The sequence below is a fragment of the Herpailurus yagouaroundi genome, unplaced genomic scaffold, assembly GCF_014898765.1.
Source record: "Herpailurus yagouaroundi ecotype Mexico unplaced genomic scaffold, PumYag 77, whole genome shotgun sequence".
Classification (NCBI taxonomy): domain Eukaryota; kingdom Metazoa; phylum Chordata; class Mammalia; order Carnivora; family Felidae; genus Herpailurus; species Herpailurus yagouaroundi.
The window spans coordinates 3,814,813-3,836,434 of NW_024412388.1; the positions used below are offsets into that span (position 1 = coordinate 3,814,813).

At 55.7% G+C, this 21,622-nt stretch overlaps 1 protein-coding gene across 7 annotated transcripts in view; it reads right to left on the reverse strand.

Moving 5' to 3' along the window:
• NPHP4 (nephrocystin 4) overlaps positions 1-21,622 on the reverse strand; it is a 109,011-nt gene that overhangs the window by 39,713 nt on the left and 47,676 nt on the right. For all 7 annotated transcript variants that reach the window (XM_040459581.1, XM_040459554.1, XM_040459573.1 and 4 more), the window contains 4 exons: positions 13,295-13,477; positions 9,700-9,838; positions 3,072-3,133; positions 1,139-1,246 (listed from right to left, as the gene is read on the reverse strand). In XM_040459581.1, coding sequence (XP_040315515.1) covers positions 1,139-1,246; positions 3,072-3,133; positions 9,700-9,838; positions 13,295-13,477 — 492 coding nt within the window. The remainder of the gene's footprint in view (positions 1-1,138; positions 1,247-3,071; positions 3,134-9,699; positions 9,839-13,294; positions 13,478-21,622) is intronic.

A 21,622-nucleotide genomic window follows, 5' to 3' on the forward strand; every position in this document is an offset into this window, starting at 1 on the left:
CTGGGCATCTCGTATTTTGTGTGAGTCGGGAAGCAACGAGAAAGGTAGCATCAATTTTATGAACAGGTACCATGGGAGAGATGTGCTGTCTGAGAAGGTCAATTAACATAAAAACCACATTTATAGAACAGAAAAACAAGCCCTCCTTCAAACCGCAAGACGCACTGGTCCCCAGCCCCCGGCTGGCACGTGCAGACCTTCCTCTCATCCCATGTCACTGGGGTATTCTAGTCATCCCCTTGTATCCCACCTCCCACGTCCCTCCAGAGTAGAAGACGTGTCTAAATGAAGAGCTCGTCTGGGGACCGGAATACTCTCCTTCGAGCCTGCTTCCCCAGCTTTCCGTTCCAGCTCAAAGGAACACCACAGAACCAGGGAGGACTCTCACACATCTCAGCTGTCAACACTAAGAGATTCAGGCTTTTCATAAACACACGAGCCCCGGACAGACTTTAGACCAAGGCATTTCACGGTCCTGGGCGTGTTCTCAAATAGATAAGGGAACGGCACTACTTTTCCTCAATAGACTCCCAGTATAGGACTGAAGATGCGGTTTACAGGAGCGCCAGCCAGCTTTTGGAATCAGACTTCACGTGCGCTCCCCAAGGTCAGCGGCAGCACAGGCCTGTCTGAGCCCAGAACGCACCAGAATCCAGGACGGCGGGTTCCGCTGCTTCTCCTTCAGCTGCTGACAGCGAGGAGAGTGTCCCTGAGTGCTGCAGGCTTGGGTCGGCCTCTATTTCTACCTCTGGCAAAACTGTCCTTCTCTTTCAGGCACAGAGACCTGAGGGTGGTCTAGCTCTGTCTGGTCAGGTGGAGCAAAAGCCTGATTAAGCCCTGTGGCAGGAAGAGCTCCCACACCTAATGCTCCTTGGTCAGCAGACAGAACGGCGGCAAATACCGGAAGCAAGAACTGTCAAGCCACGTCCACACACACACCCTCCCCCTCCCCGCCCCCCCCCCCCCCCCCCCCCCCCACCCCGGTCCCGCGACCGTCACCATGCCCGTATCACGGAGAGCCCATGAGGGTCTCGGGGCCGCCTCACCAAGGCCCGGCACAGCTCGCAAAGCCAGAGGCCTCAGCAGAAGTCAGGGTTCGGAGCCACTCCCTGGAGGAAGGAAGGGAGGGCGTACTTACCGCCTGGGCCGGGGAGGGCTCAGAGCCGGCAGGTTGCGGGGACGACAGCGTGGCCGAGCGGCACCGGGCGGCGGACCGTGGGGAAGCCGCCAGCTGGGAGAGAGACAGCTGAAGGGGAGGAAGCGTGGACGAGACGTGAGACGCACCCCCGTCACGTCACGGCGCCCCCCACCCACGCTGGCACAGACCCGGTAAGCGTGGCAGAGAGGGCAGTGGGAATGCGACCTCGTGCTCGGTGGCTGCTCTGGAGCCCAAGACCGCTCCTGACTTCCTTCAGTTTAGCTGTGGACGCACAAGGCCGTGCCCTCTCCCAGATGGTAACGTTTGCTTACAAAATCTTACTAACACAAAAGAGCAAGTGGAGAAAGGGAGGGCCGGGGAAGCCAGGGTCTCTGCCACTCGCGGGCTGCAGGGCGGGCTGGTCTCTGAGCCTGGCGGGGTTTCGCTTCTAGCCGGGGACTGAACATCTCGAGACCCTTCGAGTCCCAGCACCTGTGCTCCCGTGACATGAGCCTGGCACGAGGGCAACGACCGCGATGGCAGCCCAGGCGGGCTCTGGAGACAGACCGCTGGGATGGAGTCCCCACATCATCACTAGGATCACGCGACCGTGGGCAGGTCACCAAACACCTTTTTTTTTCCCCCTCGGTGTCCTGTCTGTACGACGAAGAGAGCACCTAAATCACAGGGCCAGCTGGGAATGAAGCGAGAACCCGCGGGGAGGGGGTGGCAGGGAACCCAGCACGTGGCTAGCCTTCCGTAAACATCACAGGCGTTCGGAAGCTGAGTGCGGCTGTCAAGGGGGCCCACCGTCCACTGGAGACCCCCTCTCAAATCCCGGACTCTGTCACGCACAGCCACAGCCGGCTCGAGGAGGTGCTCGTGCAGAAGGACTCGACACATGAAGAGGTGGTAAGGGCATCCGACCGAGTGGGGGCGTGTGGCAACAGGGGACCCCACAAGCTGTCTTGAGCCTCTCCTGCCTCTGGAAGCAGACAGCGCTGTCCTGTGAGTCCCGAACATTTAGGGTGACATGGAAACTTCTGGAAGGAAAGTGCTTGAACGGGCCAGCAGGGAAGCCTGGGAGGCTGTCCCCACACACGTGTCTTCTGGCAAATACAATGCTCACTACTGAGCCAGTTTACAAGCTGCATGGTATACAGGAAAACTGCTTCTGTGGGGACAGTCTGATACCGAATTATTCGACTTTTCTAGGAAGTCAGTTCCTAGGGTGCTGCTGGCAGACGACGTTGGCTGGAAGACAAGCCAACCCTGGCCCTGTACAAAATGGCGCAGCTGGAACCGCGGGCGAGCACCACAACCACTCGGGTTTCCAGAGGCCAGAGCAAGGCAGGGCCTTCTCTTCCTACGCAGGAAACCCTCAAACGCAGAGCCATCTGCTGACGGGCGGTCTCTGCCGGCCGCAGCCTGTCTCCACCAGCACCAGCTGCTCAGCCGCTGGGCCTGGCTGGTGCCCCAGGCGGCCATGACCTCGCTGGCCAGGACACTGGTCACTGCCAGGCCCCCTCTCCTGGCAGAGACGGTGGGGAGGAAGGAGATGAAGACCATACTATGGAGCCTCAGAAAAGCAACCAAGGCTGTTTGGTCCCGAGAGACTCTCAGCCGCTAGACATAACTGCCGGGGAGAAGACGTCATTTCTCAAAAGTATTGAAATGTGCCTTTCATGGCTGACCGCAGGATCACTAATAACACTGGTGGCCGCCGGATGCACGGAGAGCCGCGCAGCCAGGAGTGTGGGGGCACAGCGGGGGCAGGGCAGGGACGGGACGCAGCACCTCGGCCCCTCCCCTTCCCCAGCCCCAGCCCACCAGGCGGGACACCACTGTCCTTCAAGACACAGAGAAATGTAGCTGGAACCTTCGGGTAACTGAATTTGTAATTCTGAAACAGGCCTCTCGGGCCTGGACTTACCCCTGGTCCCACGGGCGAGTCCTGGGGGGCAGCGTGTCCCCGGGCTGGCAGCGCTGGTGGGCCTGGGGGGGGGGAAACAGATGGAGGTGGGGAGGGAGCCCGAGTCAGCCAGGACCTGCCCCGTCTGCCCCCTGGCTGTGACCGGTGCTGCCCGAGGTGCCAGGCAGCAGCTACTGGGCAGAGTCCGGGGGCCCAGCACTTTGGAGCAGACTTGGCCTGGGCAAGAGTGAGGATCGCTCTGCGGGTGACAGCAGAGGATGGAGCCTGAGCCAGGTGTGCTGGGGCTCCAGCTTCTCTGCCTGGCCTCGCGCTCTCCAATCGTGTGGTCTCACCAAGGGTGGGCTTCGTGACCGTGAAAGTCCTTGCGTGCCTGCCCAGGGTATTTCCATCTTCCCGCCGCTCACACACACCTGACTTCAAAGAGCTGGGGCCCCGTGTCGGCGGGCCTGGCATCTCCCCAGCTGGGGTGGACTTGACGTCAGGTAAGGAACTTCTAAACACCCCACTTTCCCTGTCTCCCAGCCCTGCTGATGCCCGCTCACTCCAGGTGCGGACGTGGTGAGACCGGGAGGGGTAGAGGCCCCCAGAGCAAGGGGCCACGTGTGTCCTTTGACCTCAGGGATGCCAAGGCAGGCTCCCACAGGCTCCAACCTGCATCCACCTCGGAGTCCAGAGGGCACCCCCGTCAGTGGCCTGCCTGCCCCTTGCTAACAGGCCAAGGCAGGTGCTTCCCAGGAACTTAGAAACACTTGAGTCCCAGAAACTTCAGTGCCCCAAACTAGCTCGTGGCAAGTCACTGATCAAGCTGTGCCTCCGGGGAAAGGTGTCACCTCGCCAGAAGCAAATGCACATGAGGATTCGGCCAGCCAGGGCACCTCCGCTCCATTTCAGCCGCCCTCCTCCCCGAAACTGTCCAGCCACCGAGTCTTGCTTTTGTCCCACCCGGAACGGGGACCCTGGGAAGCCCCACAGCCTGACTTTGGCAACAAGCATAAAACTGCAGGAAACGCCTCCGTGGCCCTCCACTAAGAAAAACTGGAGCCTGGTGTCCAAGACCCCCTCCACACACCCTTGTTCACCCACCTTCTCAAAGCTGGGTGCTGTGCGCTACGTTCCTTGAGGTAAGTCTTTACATTGGGACTTATGCAATCTTATCTTCCTAGAGAATAAATCAGCACAAGGAAGACTTTGGAGGCAGATTAGAAAGATGCCTGCCGGTGACCCCAGGGCCGGGACGCCCGGGGGGCAGGGCCTGGGCGAAAACACACCAAAACCACAAAACATCCCGGCTCCAGCTTTTTGTTCCAACGCTCTGGGCGGTAATCGGTGATTGCTGGCCATGTTGCTTCCCAAACAAGACCACCTACCAGCCACAGCCAGAGAACGTGTCCTCCGGAGCGTGGCCACTTCAGTGCCTCCAAGAGGCTCCCTGAGGCCACAAGGCCGGACCCAGGATGGGAGGCCTGAGCTCCAGCACAGGGCACAGCTGGGCCGGGAGCCAGCGGGCAGCACGTGTGTGGTGACGGCACATCAGAAAGAGCCACGTGCACACAACACGGACACATGGAGGGAAGAGCGGCCGTGGTCACGTGTGCGGCCTGGTAACAACTGGGGCGGGGGGAGGTCCTGATGTGGAAAGGGGACCAAGAGAGGTCATGGCGTGGGAAAAGCCAGTCCCCAAACAACCTGTATGTGTCATCTCATCCACATTCAAGGGGGAAAAGTTGGAAAAGAGCGCCGTGGATGCAGGAGCGTAGATAAGCCCACTGAAATCCAAGCAACGGGGTGCGAGGGCGAAGGGCTATCACCTCCCCCTTGATGCGCCAGGGTAAGCGTGCACATTCACGGGTCGGTGGTGAAATTACAAAGAACTTCGGGGCGCCTGGGCGGCTCAGCTGGTTAGGCGTCCAACTCTTGGTTTCAGCTCAGGTCATGATTTCACGGTTTATCCCCCGCACGCGCCCCTTCCGGGAGCAGCACCAGCATCTGGCTGAGCAGCCACAGGGCTCTGGTCTCCTGAAGAACACGGAAATGCCGAGAGGACCAGCAGCCCGACACGCGTTCTGGGCGGCTCAGGGGCCACGCAGCCTGGGAAGCCACGTGCACCTAGGCCTCGGAGGTGGCACAGAGGACAGTGGGAAGGGCCTACCCAGGTGGTTCCCCCGCCACCGGGGCTGAGTGCTGTGCGGACAGCATCCCCACCGACCACCCGAGACAGAGAACAGCAGGTCGGCCACCTGAGTGAAGACGCATCTCCCCGACACCTTGCCACCCACTGGTTAGCCTCCACTTGCTGAAAACCACCGTCAACAGAAGCTCCCCATCCAAGCCGCCCTCTGTCAGTTTGGCTTCTAGAAGCCCAAACTGTGGACACAGACCCCTAGGTCACGCAAAGACCTGTGTCCCGGCACCTCCTCTGCCTGGGGGATGCATGTGCAGGATCACGCAAATATGAAACGTCAACGCTCCACAGACCGGGCCTTTGGTGAGGGGACTGGGCAGGGGTCACAGAGAGTTAGGCAAACAAGTGCACGGGTCAATGGAAGACCAGGCGTTCGTGTAGGCTTCCTCCAGGCTGGAGGGAACAGAGGCCTCTCCGGAAATGCTGGGGGGCCCACAGCACAACTACCTCCCTGCCCGTCCCCAACCAGGGGCCAGCCCCATACAGCAGGTACCACCAAAGCCCTTTGTCCCAAAATGCAAGCTGTCTTCCGGGAATGCTTTTCTCAAACACCGCTGTGCGTTCTGGGGGGAAACTGAGGGAAGGAGTCAGCAGGCGGGCCGAATGAGGGGTGTTCACAGAGGAAAATGCTGTACGGGGGAACAAACCCACCTATGTCCAGCTGAGGGGTCAGTCATTGACTAGCTCAGGTCTCGGACCGGGGGGTGGGGGTGGAGGGTCTGGCAACATTACAGGATTAGAACAGCAGACACCAAAAGCATGGCCGAGGGTCAACACTGCTAAAGACAGCGTCACCGTGATTTAAAGAAAGACCTGGAGAAACAGATTTCCTCACTGGGCCTTGAAAATAAAGGATAATAACCAGTATCTGATGGTTATTCAGACACCAAGAATTCATACGGCAAACCCATTTGAAAGGCCCTCATTCCTAATTATTTGGGGGTAAACAGCCATCCTCCCTGAGACTCTAACCACAGGAAATGGGGACAATGAACAAACCGCAGAGATTAGGGACAGCCAGCTCAGAGATGGCGTGGCTATGGGGCTTGGTGCTGCACCCAGGGTGCATGAGGGTGGCCGAGGGGCTCCTGCACACCGGACGCCTGGGGAGGCCCAGCACACCTGGGGGTGCTGCGGGGGAGGGGCTGGGGCTGTCCACAGCTGCACAAGCCCCCCTCCACCCCCCGCCGCAGCCACCGCCATTGCTCAGGCAGGCCGGGCAGTCAGGGACAGAGAGGGACACGCATCCCGAGCACACCCGGGGGTCCTAGGGTCCTGCCTGCGCCAGCAGCTGCCACGATGCTGCTAAATTAGGGCCCAGGGTCCAACATGCACCTGAGCACCTGGGAAGCGGCTCTGCACCTGCGGGAGCAGCCGGGCTCTTTGTGCGAGAGATGCGTGCACCTGGTAGAGATGCCCCAACCCAGATGTCCCCTAAGCACAGAGGACACGGGAGAAGATGCATGCTCCAAGGGCCGACGAGGGGGTGTCACCACAAAGGTGTCACGTCTAATGTCTGTCCATCCTGCTGCTGGAGGTGCACGAGTGCCCCAACCAGGCCCCAGAGGAGTGGGGAGAGCCAAGGGGTGCCCAGAGCCTGAGGCCGGGGTCAGCATCAGGGGCTGGCCACTGCAGGGACCTGCCCCTTGCCAAGGCCTCTGCTCTGGGCCACCCGCTAACGTCCTCCCCCAGAGCGCACACCTGGGATCCCTTGAAATCTGCTGGCTCACGTCACTCCAGCTGGACAGCTCAAACGCCCCTTCCTGAATAACTGCCCTGATGACACAACCCAGGGCAGGGAGCCGCCTGTCGGAGAGGACGTCCCTGCAGTGCCAACCCACAAAGGGTCACAACCATGGCAAGAACCCAACCCAGGGTATCCTGGGAAACACCATGAGGACAGGTTTCCCACGACCCCTTCTACCCGGCTGTTTTTCAAATCCGTGAAGCGAACACACGGACATTCTGAGACCGCCAGAACATTCAAAAGTAAAATATGGGTCAGGGAAATTCCAAGTTCCAAAAACCAAGAGCGAGTGCCCTCTAGTGGCTCCATGCACTCGTTCCCGGAGGGTGATGAGTGGGCCTCTGCTCCCTCGTAATTCTCCAGAGGACATAAAAAAGATAATTCATAACAGAGAGCCAAAGTCCCTCACTTAACGTGACAGCCGCGTGGCGTCAAGATTTCCCACAGAACCGGGTAAGTTGGTAAAATATCGAAGGAGGAAAGGTTTCCATCACCGCTTAAGCACGAGAGATATTTAAGTCTCTTGCGTCGGGTCCTGGGAGGCCAGGCCTTCAAATGCTTGGAATCTGGGATGAAGGCAATCCTCTCAATGTGACGTGAATGCAGCGATAAATCCCAATTAAATAAACCAAATGCAATCAGGTTCCATCCGGGCGGACCTGCTGGTCCCCAGATGGTGGTGGAGAATGGATGGCACTGCCACCACACGTCTGTACTAGGTCTGGATCCTTCCAGCACATCTGTCTGCCATGATGTGAACCATAACTCTCCTAGTAAAGAACTCAGAGGGCGCGAACCCTGCATGCCCAACTAGGGCTCGGTGAGCCCCGCACGGGGAGCACACACCCCCAGCCAGTCCCCATCCCGCACGGGGAGCACACACCCCCATCCAGAGAGATGTCCGTCCCACTGACTAACATGATCATCTCGAGCCCAAAGCCAGGGGCGTCTGTGGGGAGGGAGGATCCCCTTCCCCCTGAACCTCCACAACATGCCTGGAGCCCAGGAGTGTCTGGCTTCCCATGGGCACTGCTCTGTGCCTGGCTACATGCAGAGAGCTGGAGAGACTGGGATCTGAGGGACAGGCCAGCTCCCTCTGGTCTCCATCCTCTCATGGCACAACAGGGGCAGGACTGCTGATATCTGTTCATTCGAACATCTCGAAACGCAGGCAAAGCTGGCCCAAGCTGGGAGGCCGCCCCACAGCAGAAGTGGCAGAGTGCAGGGACCAAGCGGGGACTTGGGTCCGTGGGTGACACGTCTGCCGGCCCCACCCTGACTCCACACTCTCTTCCGAGAGCAGCATCGATGGCTGCCAGTCGGGAACCACGCGGACAAAGGCAGGGGACACAGCAGGGGCCCCGGTCAGGACTTCTATGGAGCGTGTGAACGGAGGTTCTTTCTGCTGGGATTCCCCAGAGCTTCCGGGGTCACTACGTGGAGAAACTCTTCCCGGAAGGAAGCCAACAGCAAGAGAGCTCAGGGGCGAGGGGATGAGGTGTGGGAGGCAGACAGACAGACGGACATCACTCGAGAGCCAGAACACAGCCAGGTCTCACATCAGCTCTGCAAACGTGTGCTGAGTGCTTTACTGGGCAAGACACAGAGGAGGACACACAGCCCCTCGCATGAGATGTTCCCAGGACGTCTCCGGCACCGAACAAACGCCCACACCGACGATCTGCACCTCTTCAGCAGAGTGATGCTCCTCCCCCCGCCCCCCAAGTACCCACATCCTAGTCCCCAGAGCCCATCACTGTGATGCTCCACGGCAAGGAATCATGGCCGCTGATCGGGGAGACCATCCTGGATGACCGGGTAGGCCCGACGCCATCACAGCAGGCCTTGTTGGTGACAGGGTGACACGGAGCGGCATCTGTCAGGAGCACGGACAAGGGCTAAGCTCCCCTCTGCAGGCTGACACATTTGTTCATTCCCAGCTTTCTAAGAGACTAGCCTCCTGTGATCTAGAACATTCTTTCAGCGGGCATGACCTCTAGAAGCCCCAGGCTGGGGCTCAATGCCCTGCAGAGTGAACTTCCCTCTGACTTCAGCCCTGCTCTCCACCACTGGTGCGGTTCTCGGTCAGACGCTGCCCTGGGCGTCCCTAGGCAGAAGCCAAGAGGCCCCGACCACCAGGTGCTGGGCCGGCCGGACACAAGGCCGGCAGCCGCGGTCACTGCTTCACCACCTGCATACGTGCAGACACGTCCCCGCCCACGGGAAGGACGCTGCTCTGCTGGTAGCCCTCACTCCCTTCCTCACAGGCCCGAGCTGAGAGCAGACGCCCCACTCTCGGACTTGAAGCGGGTGGGAAGCGCCTCGTCAGAAGGGCAAACCCACGACACGCTAACAGCGCAACGCAGAGGCGCACCCATGGCACTCAGCGCGGCTCCGGCTCTTGGGCCCGCGTCCGCAGGACCCCCGTGCCAAGGGCCCCGTTACGCGTCACCGGCACAGCCTTCCGCGGGCTTCTGGTCAGGGAGCTCCGGGTGACAGGTGACATCGTGCCAGGCCACCCCTGTCACTGTCCAATCCTGCACCTCCACATCAAGCAGAAGCTCAGCCCGCTGGCTCAAATGACAGCAATCTGTGGCGATTCGCGGATGAACGTTATTGTACCGGCCCAAGTACGTCTCCTCGGGAACAGGTGGGAGTTACGCTGTGTGCTCCAAAATCAGTGCCCTGCAAACACTTACTTGCAGGGGACGCGGGTGGCTCCCTGGAGGGCTGTTGCTCCGCCTCCGGGCCGTGGCCATGCCCTGGCAGCGTGTCCAGGTGTCCCTTGGGGCTCAGCGAGTACTGGAACTGGACCGTCCCCGACGCCACCTGCTCCACCTGCGAGGAGAGAGCAAACAGCAGCCGCCTCCCTTAGTCGCGCCTTCGTGTCGAATCGACCCGGGAGCAAGCCCCCCTTCCTGTCACCTTGACCCGGGAGCGAGCCCCCCCGCCCCAAGTCCACGTAAAACCAGCGATGTCTGAAGCCACATGGTCTGAGGTTATAATCGAGTCACTTGCCAAGCAGAAAAAGATCAGTGTCCAGCAGCATTCAAATCCCAGACACCCACACGAGCACAGAATGGCCCCTACACAAGTAGAAATCACACCTCCCCAGTTTCTAATGTGTTTTTTAACGAATCTATGCAAAGCCGACCTTTTAAATTTTGGTGCATAGTGTGAGTGCCACAGTCAGTTCTCAAGGTCTTTGGTATGCTGTTCAGGGTCAGACTCGGGCACATGCACCGGAGGGTTAACCCGGCATTTCTTAAGCAACGTTAGGGGCTTGCTTTCCAAGCCCCTCCCTCTTCATGGCCCCCCCATCCGTACCACCCAGTCCCCTTTACCATCCTCTAGGCCAGACCTCACTGTGCTGCACACTTCTGGCAAGAAATAGTCCCTGAATCCGAGGCCACAAAGTGGGAGGACAGAGTGGTTTCTTTAAACAGTGCGGGAGTGCATCAAAGAGCTAACGTTCTCATCTGTCATTACTGGAGGTCAATATATAACGTCTAAAATTAATCAACTAAGAAATAGAAGTAGAAGCATTAATATTTGGAAACAAAGTAAATGCCAGAAGTCACCGCTAAGAGTTGGAAGTGGCCGCCTCTGGAGATGGACGTTTTTTTTTAAAAGACAGTAATTTGCTCGTAGGAAGACTACAAGAGTTGTTCAGGAAAGAAAACATAATCATAACATACTGTTCTTACCTTCACAGTAAATAACACTGAAATAATCGTAACAGAAGCCCTCAGATTTACTTAGTCCAAAACTATGGGATGTTTACAATCTTTGTATTTTCCTCCAAGTAACATCTGCCACTTCCCCTTAACTGTAAGCTCACGGGATCAGGGACAGTTTCCAAGAATGTATACAGGTGCTCAATAGCAGTTCACTGAATGGGGGCGCCTGAGTAACTCAGTCGGTTGAGTGTCCGATTCTCAGTTTTGGTTCAGGGCACGATCACACAGTTCGTGAGTTCAAGCCCCACATCGGACTCTGTGCTGACAGTGCAGAGACTGCTTGGGATTCTCTCTCTCTCTCTCTCTCTCTCTCTCTCTGCCCCTCCCCTGCTCACACACACACTCTCTCTCTCTCTCAAAATAAGCAAATTTTTAAAAATTTAAAAATTAAAAAAAAAGAAGTTCACTGAATAGAAGAGTAAGATAAAGAGTGGCCTGGCATAGGGGTGGAGACTAGGCACACGCCGGCCCGCAAGCTCTCTGCCTGCCAGACGCTGGCACGGCTGTAGACGACAAACACGGGAGGAAGCGGAGGTGGGTACAGAATCGCGGCTGTGACCAGCTGGGGCCCACTGTGTCAGGTAGTTACACGTGTTTAGCACAGTGGTCCTACCAGGTGCAATTCTGCTCCCAGGAGACATCTGGCGACGTCCGCAGCCACTGTGCCCACAGCTGGGGGCACGCTCCTGGCATCTAGAGGGCAGAGGCCAGGGCTGGTAGCAAACGTCCCCGCTGTGCAGGACAACCCCCGCAGCACAGCATTATCAGGCCCAAAATGTCAGCAGCGCGAAGGTGGAGAAAAGCCAATTAGAAGTGATATTCCTTGTGAAAAAACGGCAGTACTGGAGGTATCTGTGTCCTCAAGACAGTCGAAACTTCCAAACGCTTACCCCCCAGTACAGCTTACGTACGCACGTAGAAAGTGAAGGAAACGTAGTGGCACGACAGGCTAAAATTAGATCCAATAAATATTTATTTAAACACATACATACACCCACGCAGAGAGAGAGGGGGAGAGAGAGGTGATGGCCTCAGGATTTCCAGTGGCAATTTTATAACAAGGGCTCAGACTAGTCCGTGGGGGGGATGCAGCAAAATGTGGCCCCATAATGAGACGCTCCTGGAACAAGAAAAGCCACACAGTCAGCCACTCCCTCATCCAGGTCCCCAAAGCATCATAAATAACAACACAGAAAATGATGTTTGTCGCCTGAGTCAGCACACAGACGGCGTGCTGAAATAACACAGTGGCCCCTTCACCTAAGAAAAATGACACAGTTGAGCTCTAAAAGGTTCCCGGCCGCACCACTGACACAAGGAGAACACGTTTCAGGAACGTGAGCGGGAGAACCGAGAGCCTTTCCTCGACACAGGCATCGGGAGAGACTCCAGCCATCGGCCGGGGCCGCGGGGTCACGCGGTGTCTGTGACACCCCAGGTCCCTGCCATCCACCCTGCGAGGCTGCCGGTGGGGTGGGGGAGGCAGGGGAACGAGACCCCTCACAACACACATGTCAGCTGGCCCTGCCCCCCCCCTTTTACCTGACTCCTCTACTGGGGTTCAGAGAAAGCTTCGTTCCAAACATGGATTTCCAAAACTGCTGCTGTGGCCTGCCCTCCACACAAAGCTGGAGGGAGCCAAGGGCCAGCGGGCACGAGTGACAAGTCACACGGACGGGCCGGGCTGGACGCGGACGGCCCGGCTCCGACCACAGCTCTGAAGCCCACCCTCCATGGCAAAACGCCCCAAGAGTCCTTTTTAAAAAGGCATGGACAGGGGCGCCTGGGTGGCTCAGTTGACTGGGCATCCGACTTCGGCTCAGGTCATGATCTTGCGGTCCGTGAGTTCGAGCCCCGCATCGGGCCGTGTGCTGACAGCTCAGAGCCTGGAGCCTGTTTCAGATTCTGTGTCTCCCTCTCTCTGACCCTCCCCCGTTCATGCTCTGTCTGTCTCTGTCTCAAAAATAAATAAATGTTAACAAAAAATTTTTTTTAATAAAAAAATAAAAATAAAAAGGCATGGACAGGGGCGCCTGGGTGGCTCAGTCGGTGAAGCGGCTGACTTCGGCTCAGGTCACGATCTCACGGTTTGTGAGTTCAAGCCCCGCGTCGGGCTCTGTGCTGACAGCTCGGAGCCTGGAGCCCGCTTCAGATTCTGTGTCTCCCTCTCTCTCTGCCCCTCCCCTGCTCACACTCTGTCTGTTTCTCCCTCAAAAATAAAGAAACATTAAAAAAAAAAAAAAAAAAGACACGGAGAGCACAGAAATGGATCTTGTTACACAGAGTGTACAAATAAGGGTCACAGGCCACCTTGCGAGACTGATGTGTGAACAGCACATCATAAGCCCCGAGGTGAAACCAGCCTCAGTGAGTTCGCAGCCAACTGTGACTCAGCAGTCACACCTGTCTTTTAAGGGCATATCCGTGACACGAGACACTCTGCTCATGACACATCCACAAACAGATCTGTCAACTTCTGGTTCTGAAAACATATGAGCTTGCTAAAAGCTTACGAGCCAGGACTCATACTTACAAAAGCACCTCAACAATTTACCTCTTTGGAGCTCATGCAGGCTGGGGGCACTTTATAGACCAGACGGTGCGATGGGTTGGGCCGGATCCCACCCTGCAGAGGTAAGACCACCTTTCCGGAGCCGGCTTCCGGCAAGGGGTTCCACACAGCCCAGCGGACCATGTGCATGCATGCCACGCTGGACAGAGAGGTGACCGACGTTGCCTGGAAGGGAGACAAAGCACAGCGGTGTGTGAGTTACCAGCAAACCGGCTGGCAAACACCAGGGAGCAGGGCCCCCAGCCAGGGACCGTGCAAGAGGGGCCTGTGTAGCAGGAGGAGAGCACAACACAGAAGCTCGGGGGACAGGGAAGCAGCCGCCCACTTTGAGGAGCCCCCCTCAAGCTAACCAGCACCCTCCTCAGTCCGGGTCTCCCTTTCTGGCTCAAAGCAGCGGCGGCTTTTCTTTCAAAGACCGACATCATCCTTCTGACCTTTCCTGGTCCCATAAGGCTCTTTCTGCAGGTTTGTAAACAGGCTGTACCTTGCCCACGTCTGCACAAATCCATTAGGAAAACACCAGGAATGACACTTGTGTTCGTGATAGGAAACTTTGTAAGATAATGAGGAACGCACATGGGAATTCCAATCAGGGTTATTTACACACAGTTTCTGCAGCTAAGTCCCAGCTCAGAACGAATGGCACGTTTCATCCATGTGACTCCATGTACCTGGGAAATCAGCCAGGTCCTTCTCCTGCTTTTCTCTATCACTGGCCAAGTGAAAGCAGTGAGGACGCTAAGGAAAACCTAGGATTAGGGAAGAGTCATTTTCTCCAATGTGGTTCGAGGGCTTGAGTCAGCAGTGTTTCAATGGCACACTTTCATCCAGTCACTGAGAAGTAAGAATAAAACCACACTCCAGGCCCCGGGCGGGTGGGAAAACCCCTCATCAGCTGGGCAGCGATGCAAGGCAGAAGGCAAGGTCAGGAACTCCAGCTCTGACCGAGCCCGACAGGCAGACGCAGCAGGCTCCCTGGGAGGCAGCACATCGGGACCCCAGGAAGGCAAATTCTCGACCAGGGGCCACGGGACACTGGCAAGGAGATCAGACTGGGAGCCCAAGAGGGCCCTTCCAGCCCAAGAGCACAGCGGCCCTAACCAGGGTCACAGTGACACAGTCCAGACCCGGGCCGCAGCCACACCTCCTCTGCCCCGACTCCAGGCCCGGCTGGTGACATGGGAGGAGCAAACCCCGAAGGTGGCGGGCAGTAACTGGAGCACGAGCACAGCACCCCACCTCCTGACGCTGTCCTCAGAGGCAGCAGAGGGCCATCTGCACCCGTCTGGCATGAGGACGGTGAGCCATGTGGTCCCTGGGCAGCCGAGGGAGCCAAGGGCCTCCGACGCTCTAGACCACCAGCCGCACGCGCTAACCCAGGCAGCCCGGTTCGGGCCACGGTGACAGGGAGGGCGGACAGCCTGCATGGAGGGGGCCTCACACTCTTGGAAAGGAACCGAAGCCCACGCCCCATCTGTGATGGTGAAGGACATCGTCCCCGAGGAGAGGAGAGCCAAGGCGCCCGCTGACACGGGCTGCGTCGAGCAGAATGGCTGGGGCTCCCAGCAGACCCCGCCTACTTGCTGGACACGGGTCAGCTGCCACGCCCTTGTCCTGGCCAGGAGTCGACTGTGCTCGGGTCCAAGGTCACACACGCACAAAAGGACTCTGGCTGGAGCCCCACGCGGATGGCTCGACAGTCAGCGAGGCCACACCATAGCCGAGCATAGGTGCAAACAGCACCCAACATGGAAAAGGAAGCACGTTCGTCTCCTCAGTCAGTCTCTCCAGACTGTTCCTTTGCCAGAGGCTCTTCCTTCCTGCTGTTTCCCTCAGTCACGTGGGGATAAACGTCCAGAGTCAGCGTCTGGTCTTGAATTAATCTCTTCCTGAGGCCCATCGTTAGGGGACCGACCTCACTTCAGGGGGGCCCGTTCTGACCCTTTAACGGAGCCAAACTTCAGATAACAGCTGGGCTACCACCACCTCTGCCCTGGCTACAGGGGTGACCGGGGATTTGGGTCCCCGCCAGATCAACGAGAAAAACACTCACATCCTGGAAGTACAAGGAACCAGCAAAGCGAGAAGCCGAAGCACATGACCCTGTGCGACACTTCCAACGCGTGTCGAACATGAAGACGATGCCTGCGGCTCCCCATCCCGTTAGCCGATGACAGGGACACAAACCAGCACCAAGCAACTATAAATCCACTGCCCTTTAAAAACAAAATTACTATTGGGGCGCCTGGGTGGCTCAGTCGGTTGGGCGTCCGACTTCAGCTCGGTCATGATCTCACAGTTTGTGAGTTCGAGGCTCTGTGCTGACAGCTCGGAGCCTGGAGTCTGCTTTGGATTCTGGGTCTCCACCTCTCTCTCTGCCCCTCCCCCACTCAACTGTCTCTCTCAGAAATCAACATTAAAAATTTTAAAAGTATTTTTAAAAAATGACTATACATGTACCGGCAAAAAAGGCCACTATAAAAACTACACAGACCCAATCATTTCTAGACTACTTTTCTAAACAGTCATCTATAAAATCCAGTTTATTATGGGATCAAAAATAAAATGAAATATGTGTCCAACTTTTCATGCTCTCTGTGCAAGTCCTTGTGGTTTAATCTTTCAAATTAGGTGATTCTGATATGCAGTCTTCCAATTTCATGGTTCCTTTGGTTTCCCAGTCCTCGATCAATAGAGCTCTCCTCTGCACAGCATATCCAGCTTCCCTCGCTCATGTCTCCAACAGCTCCGACGAGAGGAGACAGTTAGCAAGTCACTGATCGCTCCTTTGCAAAGATTTCTGCGACAATTAGGGCTCGATGGCAATTCAATTGCCATTTATTAGCCTGTGCTCCCTCTCACCAGGCCAGGGTGACAGCTGCAGGCAGGAACCTCCCCCACCCCACGCCCCTCAAATCCCCCCAGCCCCAGCCCCAGCCCCAGGCTCTGAGGAGAAGGTCAGGTGCATCCAAGCAGGTGGGCAGAGTGAGAGCAGCTATTTAGCTGGCCAACATGACAAGGCTCCTCCTGTCGGTGAATTCTAGTGGTCGAGAGAAGATTGGTTACTGTAGAACGTCTTATCCTCTCCAATCAGGTTTGACTTCACGAAAAGAAGAAAAAAAAATACATCACATTGCTCCCACTAAGACTTTTAATTGTAACAGCAAACAACATACGGGAGGCCAAAGGAACACACTTGGAATGTGAGCCAGGTTTGTCGTGGAACAGAAGAGCCACGCCAACATTCACCAGGCAAAGCCCAAACAGACAGAAAACAGACACCTGACCCCAGGAATGCCGCACTCTGGGCTCCCTGAGGTGGGCTCAACGGTGGCCTCAAAAACACACGTTCACATCCTAAGCCCTGAGCGTTGTGACTGTGACCTTATTCGGAAAAAGGGTCCATGCCCACGGAATTAATTATTATGAGATCAGGAGATCTGGATTATCCAGCTGGACCCTAAATCCAATGACAAGCATCCTTACAAAGCAGGACAGACAGAGAGACAGAGGGGGACGCGCAGAGGGAAGGCTGTGTGCAGGTGAAGGCAGGAGCTGCGCCACCAGATAAGGGCCACCAGCAGCCACCAACCCGGAAGAGGCGGGAAGGATCCTCCCCCGCAGCCTCCGAAGGGAAGGCCGCCGCCCTGCCTGCACTGGCTTCGGCCCAGGGCAACTGACTTTAAATCCGAGGCCTCCAGACCATGAGAGAATAAATGTCAATCACTTTGAGACACACACAGCTGGTGGCAATTTGGGCCGGCCGCCCCAGGAAATGAGCAAAGTCCCCTTGGCTTCCGTCCTCAGACCAACTTGAAAGTCATCTAGACGCAGGTAAAAAGTTCACGTCATTTCATGAGGGTGATTTTCTCCAGCATTTCGGGGAGACCTCTCTCTTCCTGCCCCAGGCTCCTGGCCAGCACCAGACTCAGGGCCTGGCCACACCATAGAGCTGACAGCAGCGCCTGTCGGGGGACATGCTTGGGTGAACCGGAATGAGGAAACAAATGTGTGTCAAAGCGCCTCCCGGTGTCCCCAGTGTCAGCCACATCACAGAGGGACAAGGAAACCAGAAGAAACGAGACCAGAGAGACATCACAGCTGAAGGAGGGGCGAGAGGCCGGGCCCTGCGCTGAGAGCAGGTGGGCTGTGCCCCGAGAACGCCCCCCACCAACGCGGGTGGCAGGGACCAGGGAACGGCCTCCAGAGGGGCACACGGGAGCAGCCAGAGCCCGACAAGGAGCAAGGCCGCCTGTAAGTTGCTCTCTTCCCGGCATTCTCCTCGAAGGACGCCAAGTCCTTGATCCCGGAGGCAGACTGCACAAGGCCACCGGAGGTGAGGAGTCGGGAGGCAGACAGACACCCAGAGCCTGGGTGACGCCCACCGGGCAAGGCACAGGCTCGCACAACAGGTGTCACTGGCCCGGAGTCGTGCTTCCAAAAACGGATCGTTTAGATGCCAAAGCCCTTTGCAAATCTGACAGACAGTGAGGTGAGCTTGGCAGTGGCTGCAGGCTAATTTCCTTCACACGCATTCACGGTGGAAGAGGAAACCCAACAACACAGAATGAAAGTCACTTAGTCTCCCCTTGTAGGACACAGTATACATCACTTAAAAGCATAGGAATCTTCGACAGGCAACATATTCATTTCATTCTGTGGAATAAAGGAATCATTTCTGAACATACACATGAGCAGTGAAAATCAACAGGACCGTGGTTTTAAGAAAGTTCCATAACCTGGGACAAGTCTTCATGCTGACTAAAGGGATCATAACGCTTTGGACCTCTCTGCAAAAAAGGTGTCACTTGACAGTGAAGGAAAGAAGCAAAGGTGAAACGGCCCTAAGCCCGGAGCTGTGCCTGGACCCTCTGGACACCAAGTCCCCAGCCAGCCGCCTTTGCACGTGCGTCTGCGGGAGAACCGGCCCCTTGCCTTGTTCTTCTTCCCGCCCCCTCCTCGCACTGGGCCCATGGATGGCAGGGCCCAGGCTTGGCGGCCTGGCATGCCTTCCTGTGGGCACAGCCCCTCCACCTCTCAGGGCCAGCCCCCCCCCCCCCCCCCCACACACACACACAGGTCAACAGGGGACTGCATGCTTTGAAACAGCCACTGCTCCGGGGAAGGGGTGCACGGGAGGCCAGGGCTCATCCCTGGGTGAGGGGACCCCCAGGGGCCTCGAGAGAAGGCAGCTCTCTTCCAGAGTCAGCATCGGGGGAAGAAGTGAGCTCCTCCCAGTGGGAGGGGGAGGGGGACAGGGAAGGACGAGGGGCTGACGAGGCTGCAGACGGTCCAGGAGAGCACTCGCCAGGCGTCACACCCGAAGGAAAAGCCAACCAGGGGATGTGACAACACAGCTTCTGCTTGTCCAGAGACAGGCTTCTCCCTGGGGACGGTGGGAGAGGGACACGGAGCCCTCTGCGTACTCCTTACAGTGGGACTCACCTCAAAATACAGTGCAATTTTAAAACCAGTGTGTGGTATAGGGTGAGAGTCATGGGAACCGCTGATAAGTTTGTAAATGACTCTCCAGAAAAGAAACACCCACAGTGGTAAGCGAGAAGGTGCCATCAATGGAGGAAAAGGCCCTATTTACAACAGCAGCACAGAAATCAAGTACCTATCAATAAACATAATAAGCAACTGTTCGACTGTTCAAAAGCTACGTTTTAGGGGCACCTGGGTGGCTCAGTCAGTTAAGCATCCAACTTCGGCTCAGGTCGTGATCTCGCGGTCTGTGAGTTCGAGCCCTGCGATGGGCTCTGTGCCGACAGCTCAGAGTCTGGAGCCTGCTTCGGACTCTGTGTTGCCCTCTCTCTCTGCCCCCTCCCTACTCTCTCTCTCAAAAATAAACAAGCATTAAAAAAAAAAAATTCTTAAAAAAAAAAAAAAAAAAGCAGGCGGCAGGGACGGGAAACCACAGCCCCTCACAGAAATGGCTGATTCTGGGGCTGGAACAGGGAGGACGCAAGGTGAGCCTGGGGCCTCTCGTTATGCCAGGAAGTAGGAAACTGAGAGACATGATGGAGGACGTCACAAGGACACAGCCCGAAGGCACCGTGCACACTCTGGGACACTGTGAGCACCAAAATAATCAGGGACGGCAGCTTTCGGCTTCTGGGTTTTTTTTTAAAGGTGGCCGTGAGTCCCTCCCCATAGGGAGCTGGAAACCCTCACGGCTAGATGAGGGGCGGAGGTCTGTGTAGCATAAAGGTCTCCCCACAGATTGCTTCTCAGTTGCAAGGAGGAAGACAGCAACTGCCCAGTGGGGACATCACACAAGACCTGACCAGGGATGCTGGGGTGCTCAGTCGGTTGAGTGCACAACCCTTGATCTCGGGGTCGTGGGTTCAAGCCCCACGTTGGGGGTAGAGATTACTTAAAAAAAAAAAAAATCTTTAGGGGCGCCTGGGTGGCTCAGTCAGTTGGGCGTCAGGCTGCTGATTTCAGCTCAGGTCATGATCTCACTGTTTATGAGATTGAGCCCCACGCTGGGTTCTGTGCTGACAGCTTGGAACCTGCTTAGGACTCTCTCTCTCTCTCTCTCTCTCTCTCTCTCTGCCCCTCCCTCACTCATGTACACACTCTTTCTCTCTCTCAAAATAAACATTTTTTGAAAATTAAAAAAAAAAACAAAATCTTAGAGGCGCCTGGGTGGCTCAGCCGGTTGAGTGTCCAACTTTAGCTCAGGTCATGATCTCGAGGTTCATGAGTTTGAGCCCTGGGTCAGGCTCTGTGCTGACAGCTCAGAGCTTGGAACCTGTTTCGGGTTGCATCTCCCTCTATCTCTGCCTGCCCCGCCCCGACTCGTTTTATCTCTCTCTCTCTCTCTCTCTCTCTCTCTCTCTCTCAAAAAAAAATTAAACCATTAGAAAATAAAAAATAATAAAATCTTAAAAAAGAAACTAACTAGGCCAATGAGATGGGAGGGACCTCCCGCATCTCTGCCGTGGGACCCTGAGGGACACACCGCACCCCTACCCCTCTGCAGTGTTCCGGCAGGGATGCAGAAGCCGACTCCATCAGGAGGAAACACCACCAAATCTAACACAAGGAACACTCACTTCAAAATGTTTCTTAAAGAAGGGAGACTGTCCTATAAAAATAAAATCATGAAATAAAGCAAGTGTGGCAAATGAGAACAGGTGAATCTGGGTTAAGAGTGGACTAATATTCCTGGTACTTCTGTAACTTGTCTGTAAGCTTAAAATCATGTCCAGATAAAATGGGTTTTTTTTTCTTTTGTATTTGAACGCTTTATTGTTTGAGCATGAAGGCTTAGCCCATGGATAGTTAAAAAAGAAAGAAGTTTGAGACAAATGCAAAGCAGTATTGCTCTACAGAGTAAATGAAACATGTATGAAATTTGCTTTCCTAAGCACCAATGATAGAAACGTAATTTACAAGAAAAATCTACAAAGAGTTTCCTAGCAGGCCAACAGGTTTAGGGCACATTCCTGATCTGTTTAAGGGACGACCAAAGGAGAGTATCTTCTCTAGCATGGAACTAAGTGGGCTGGCGTGGGTGGGTACAGAGGCTGCCACCGTCCACGCCCACCTTCTCCCGGTGTGCTGAAATGCACAGTCATTCTGGGATATCCAACGTTCTGTGTTCCAACAGTAGGGACCAAGGCACATATGGAGACTGTGATTTTCTTTAGCATCCAGAGAAAAAGTTTTTAAAGAAATTACATAAAGTCCTACTATGCCTTTTTTCCCCAAGAACAGTGTTAAGAATACGGAAAGGCAAGTGACAGACTGTGAGAACATATTCACAATCTGTGCATGTGACAGAAGACTTTTAGCAAAAATACATCAGACAGACTCCTATCTACCCAATAATAAAAAAGACACATAATCCTAAACAATGGAACAGCCACTTCACAAAGGACGATTAGAATGGCCAACCAACACAGGAACAGGACTCATCACTGGTGACCAAGGAAAGGCAAATTAATGCCCACTAGAAAGGCTGAAATTAAAAAGATGAAACCAGAAGCTGGTGAGGATGTGGAACAACTGTAATTCCCAAACAGCACTGGCACAACCACTTTGGAAAAACAGGCATTGCTTGGAAAGGTAACCTGTATCTACCTAGGACCCAGAACTCTGTTCCGTGGCATTCACCAAAAAGAAATAAAAACATACGTCCACAAAGACTTGCCCAAGAATGCTTAGAGCAGCTTTATTTATTAGCTGGAAAAGCCAACCAACAGTAAAATGAAAACACAAATTTGCAAACACCATTACCTGATAAGAGATTAACACCCAGAACACGGAGAGAACTCCTAAACCCCGCAACAATACAAG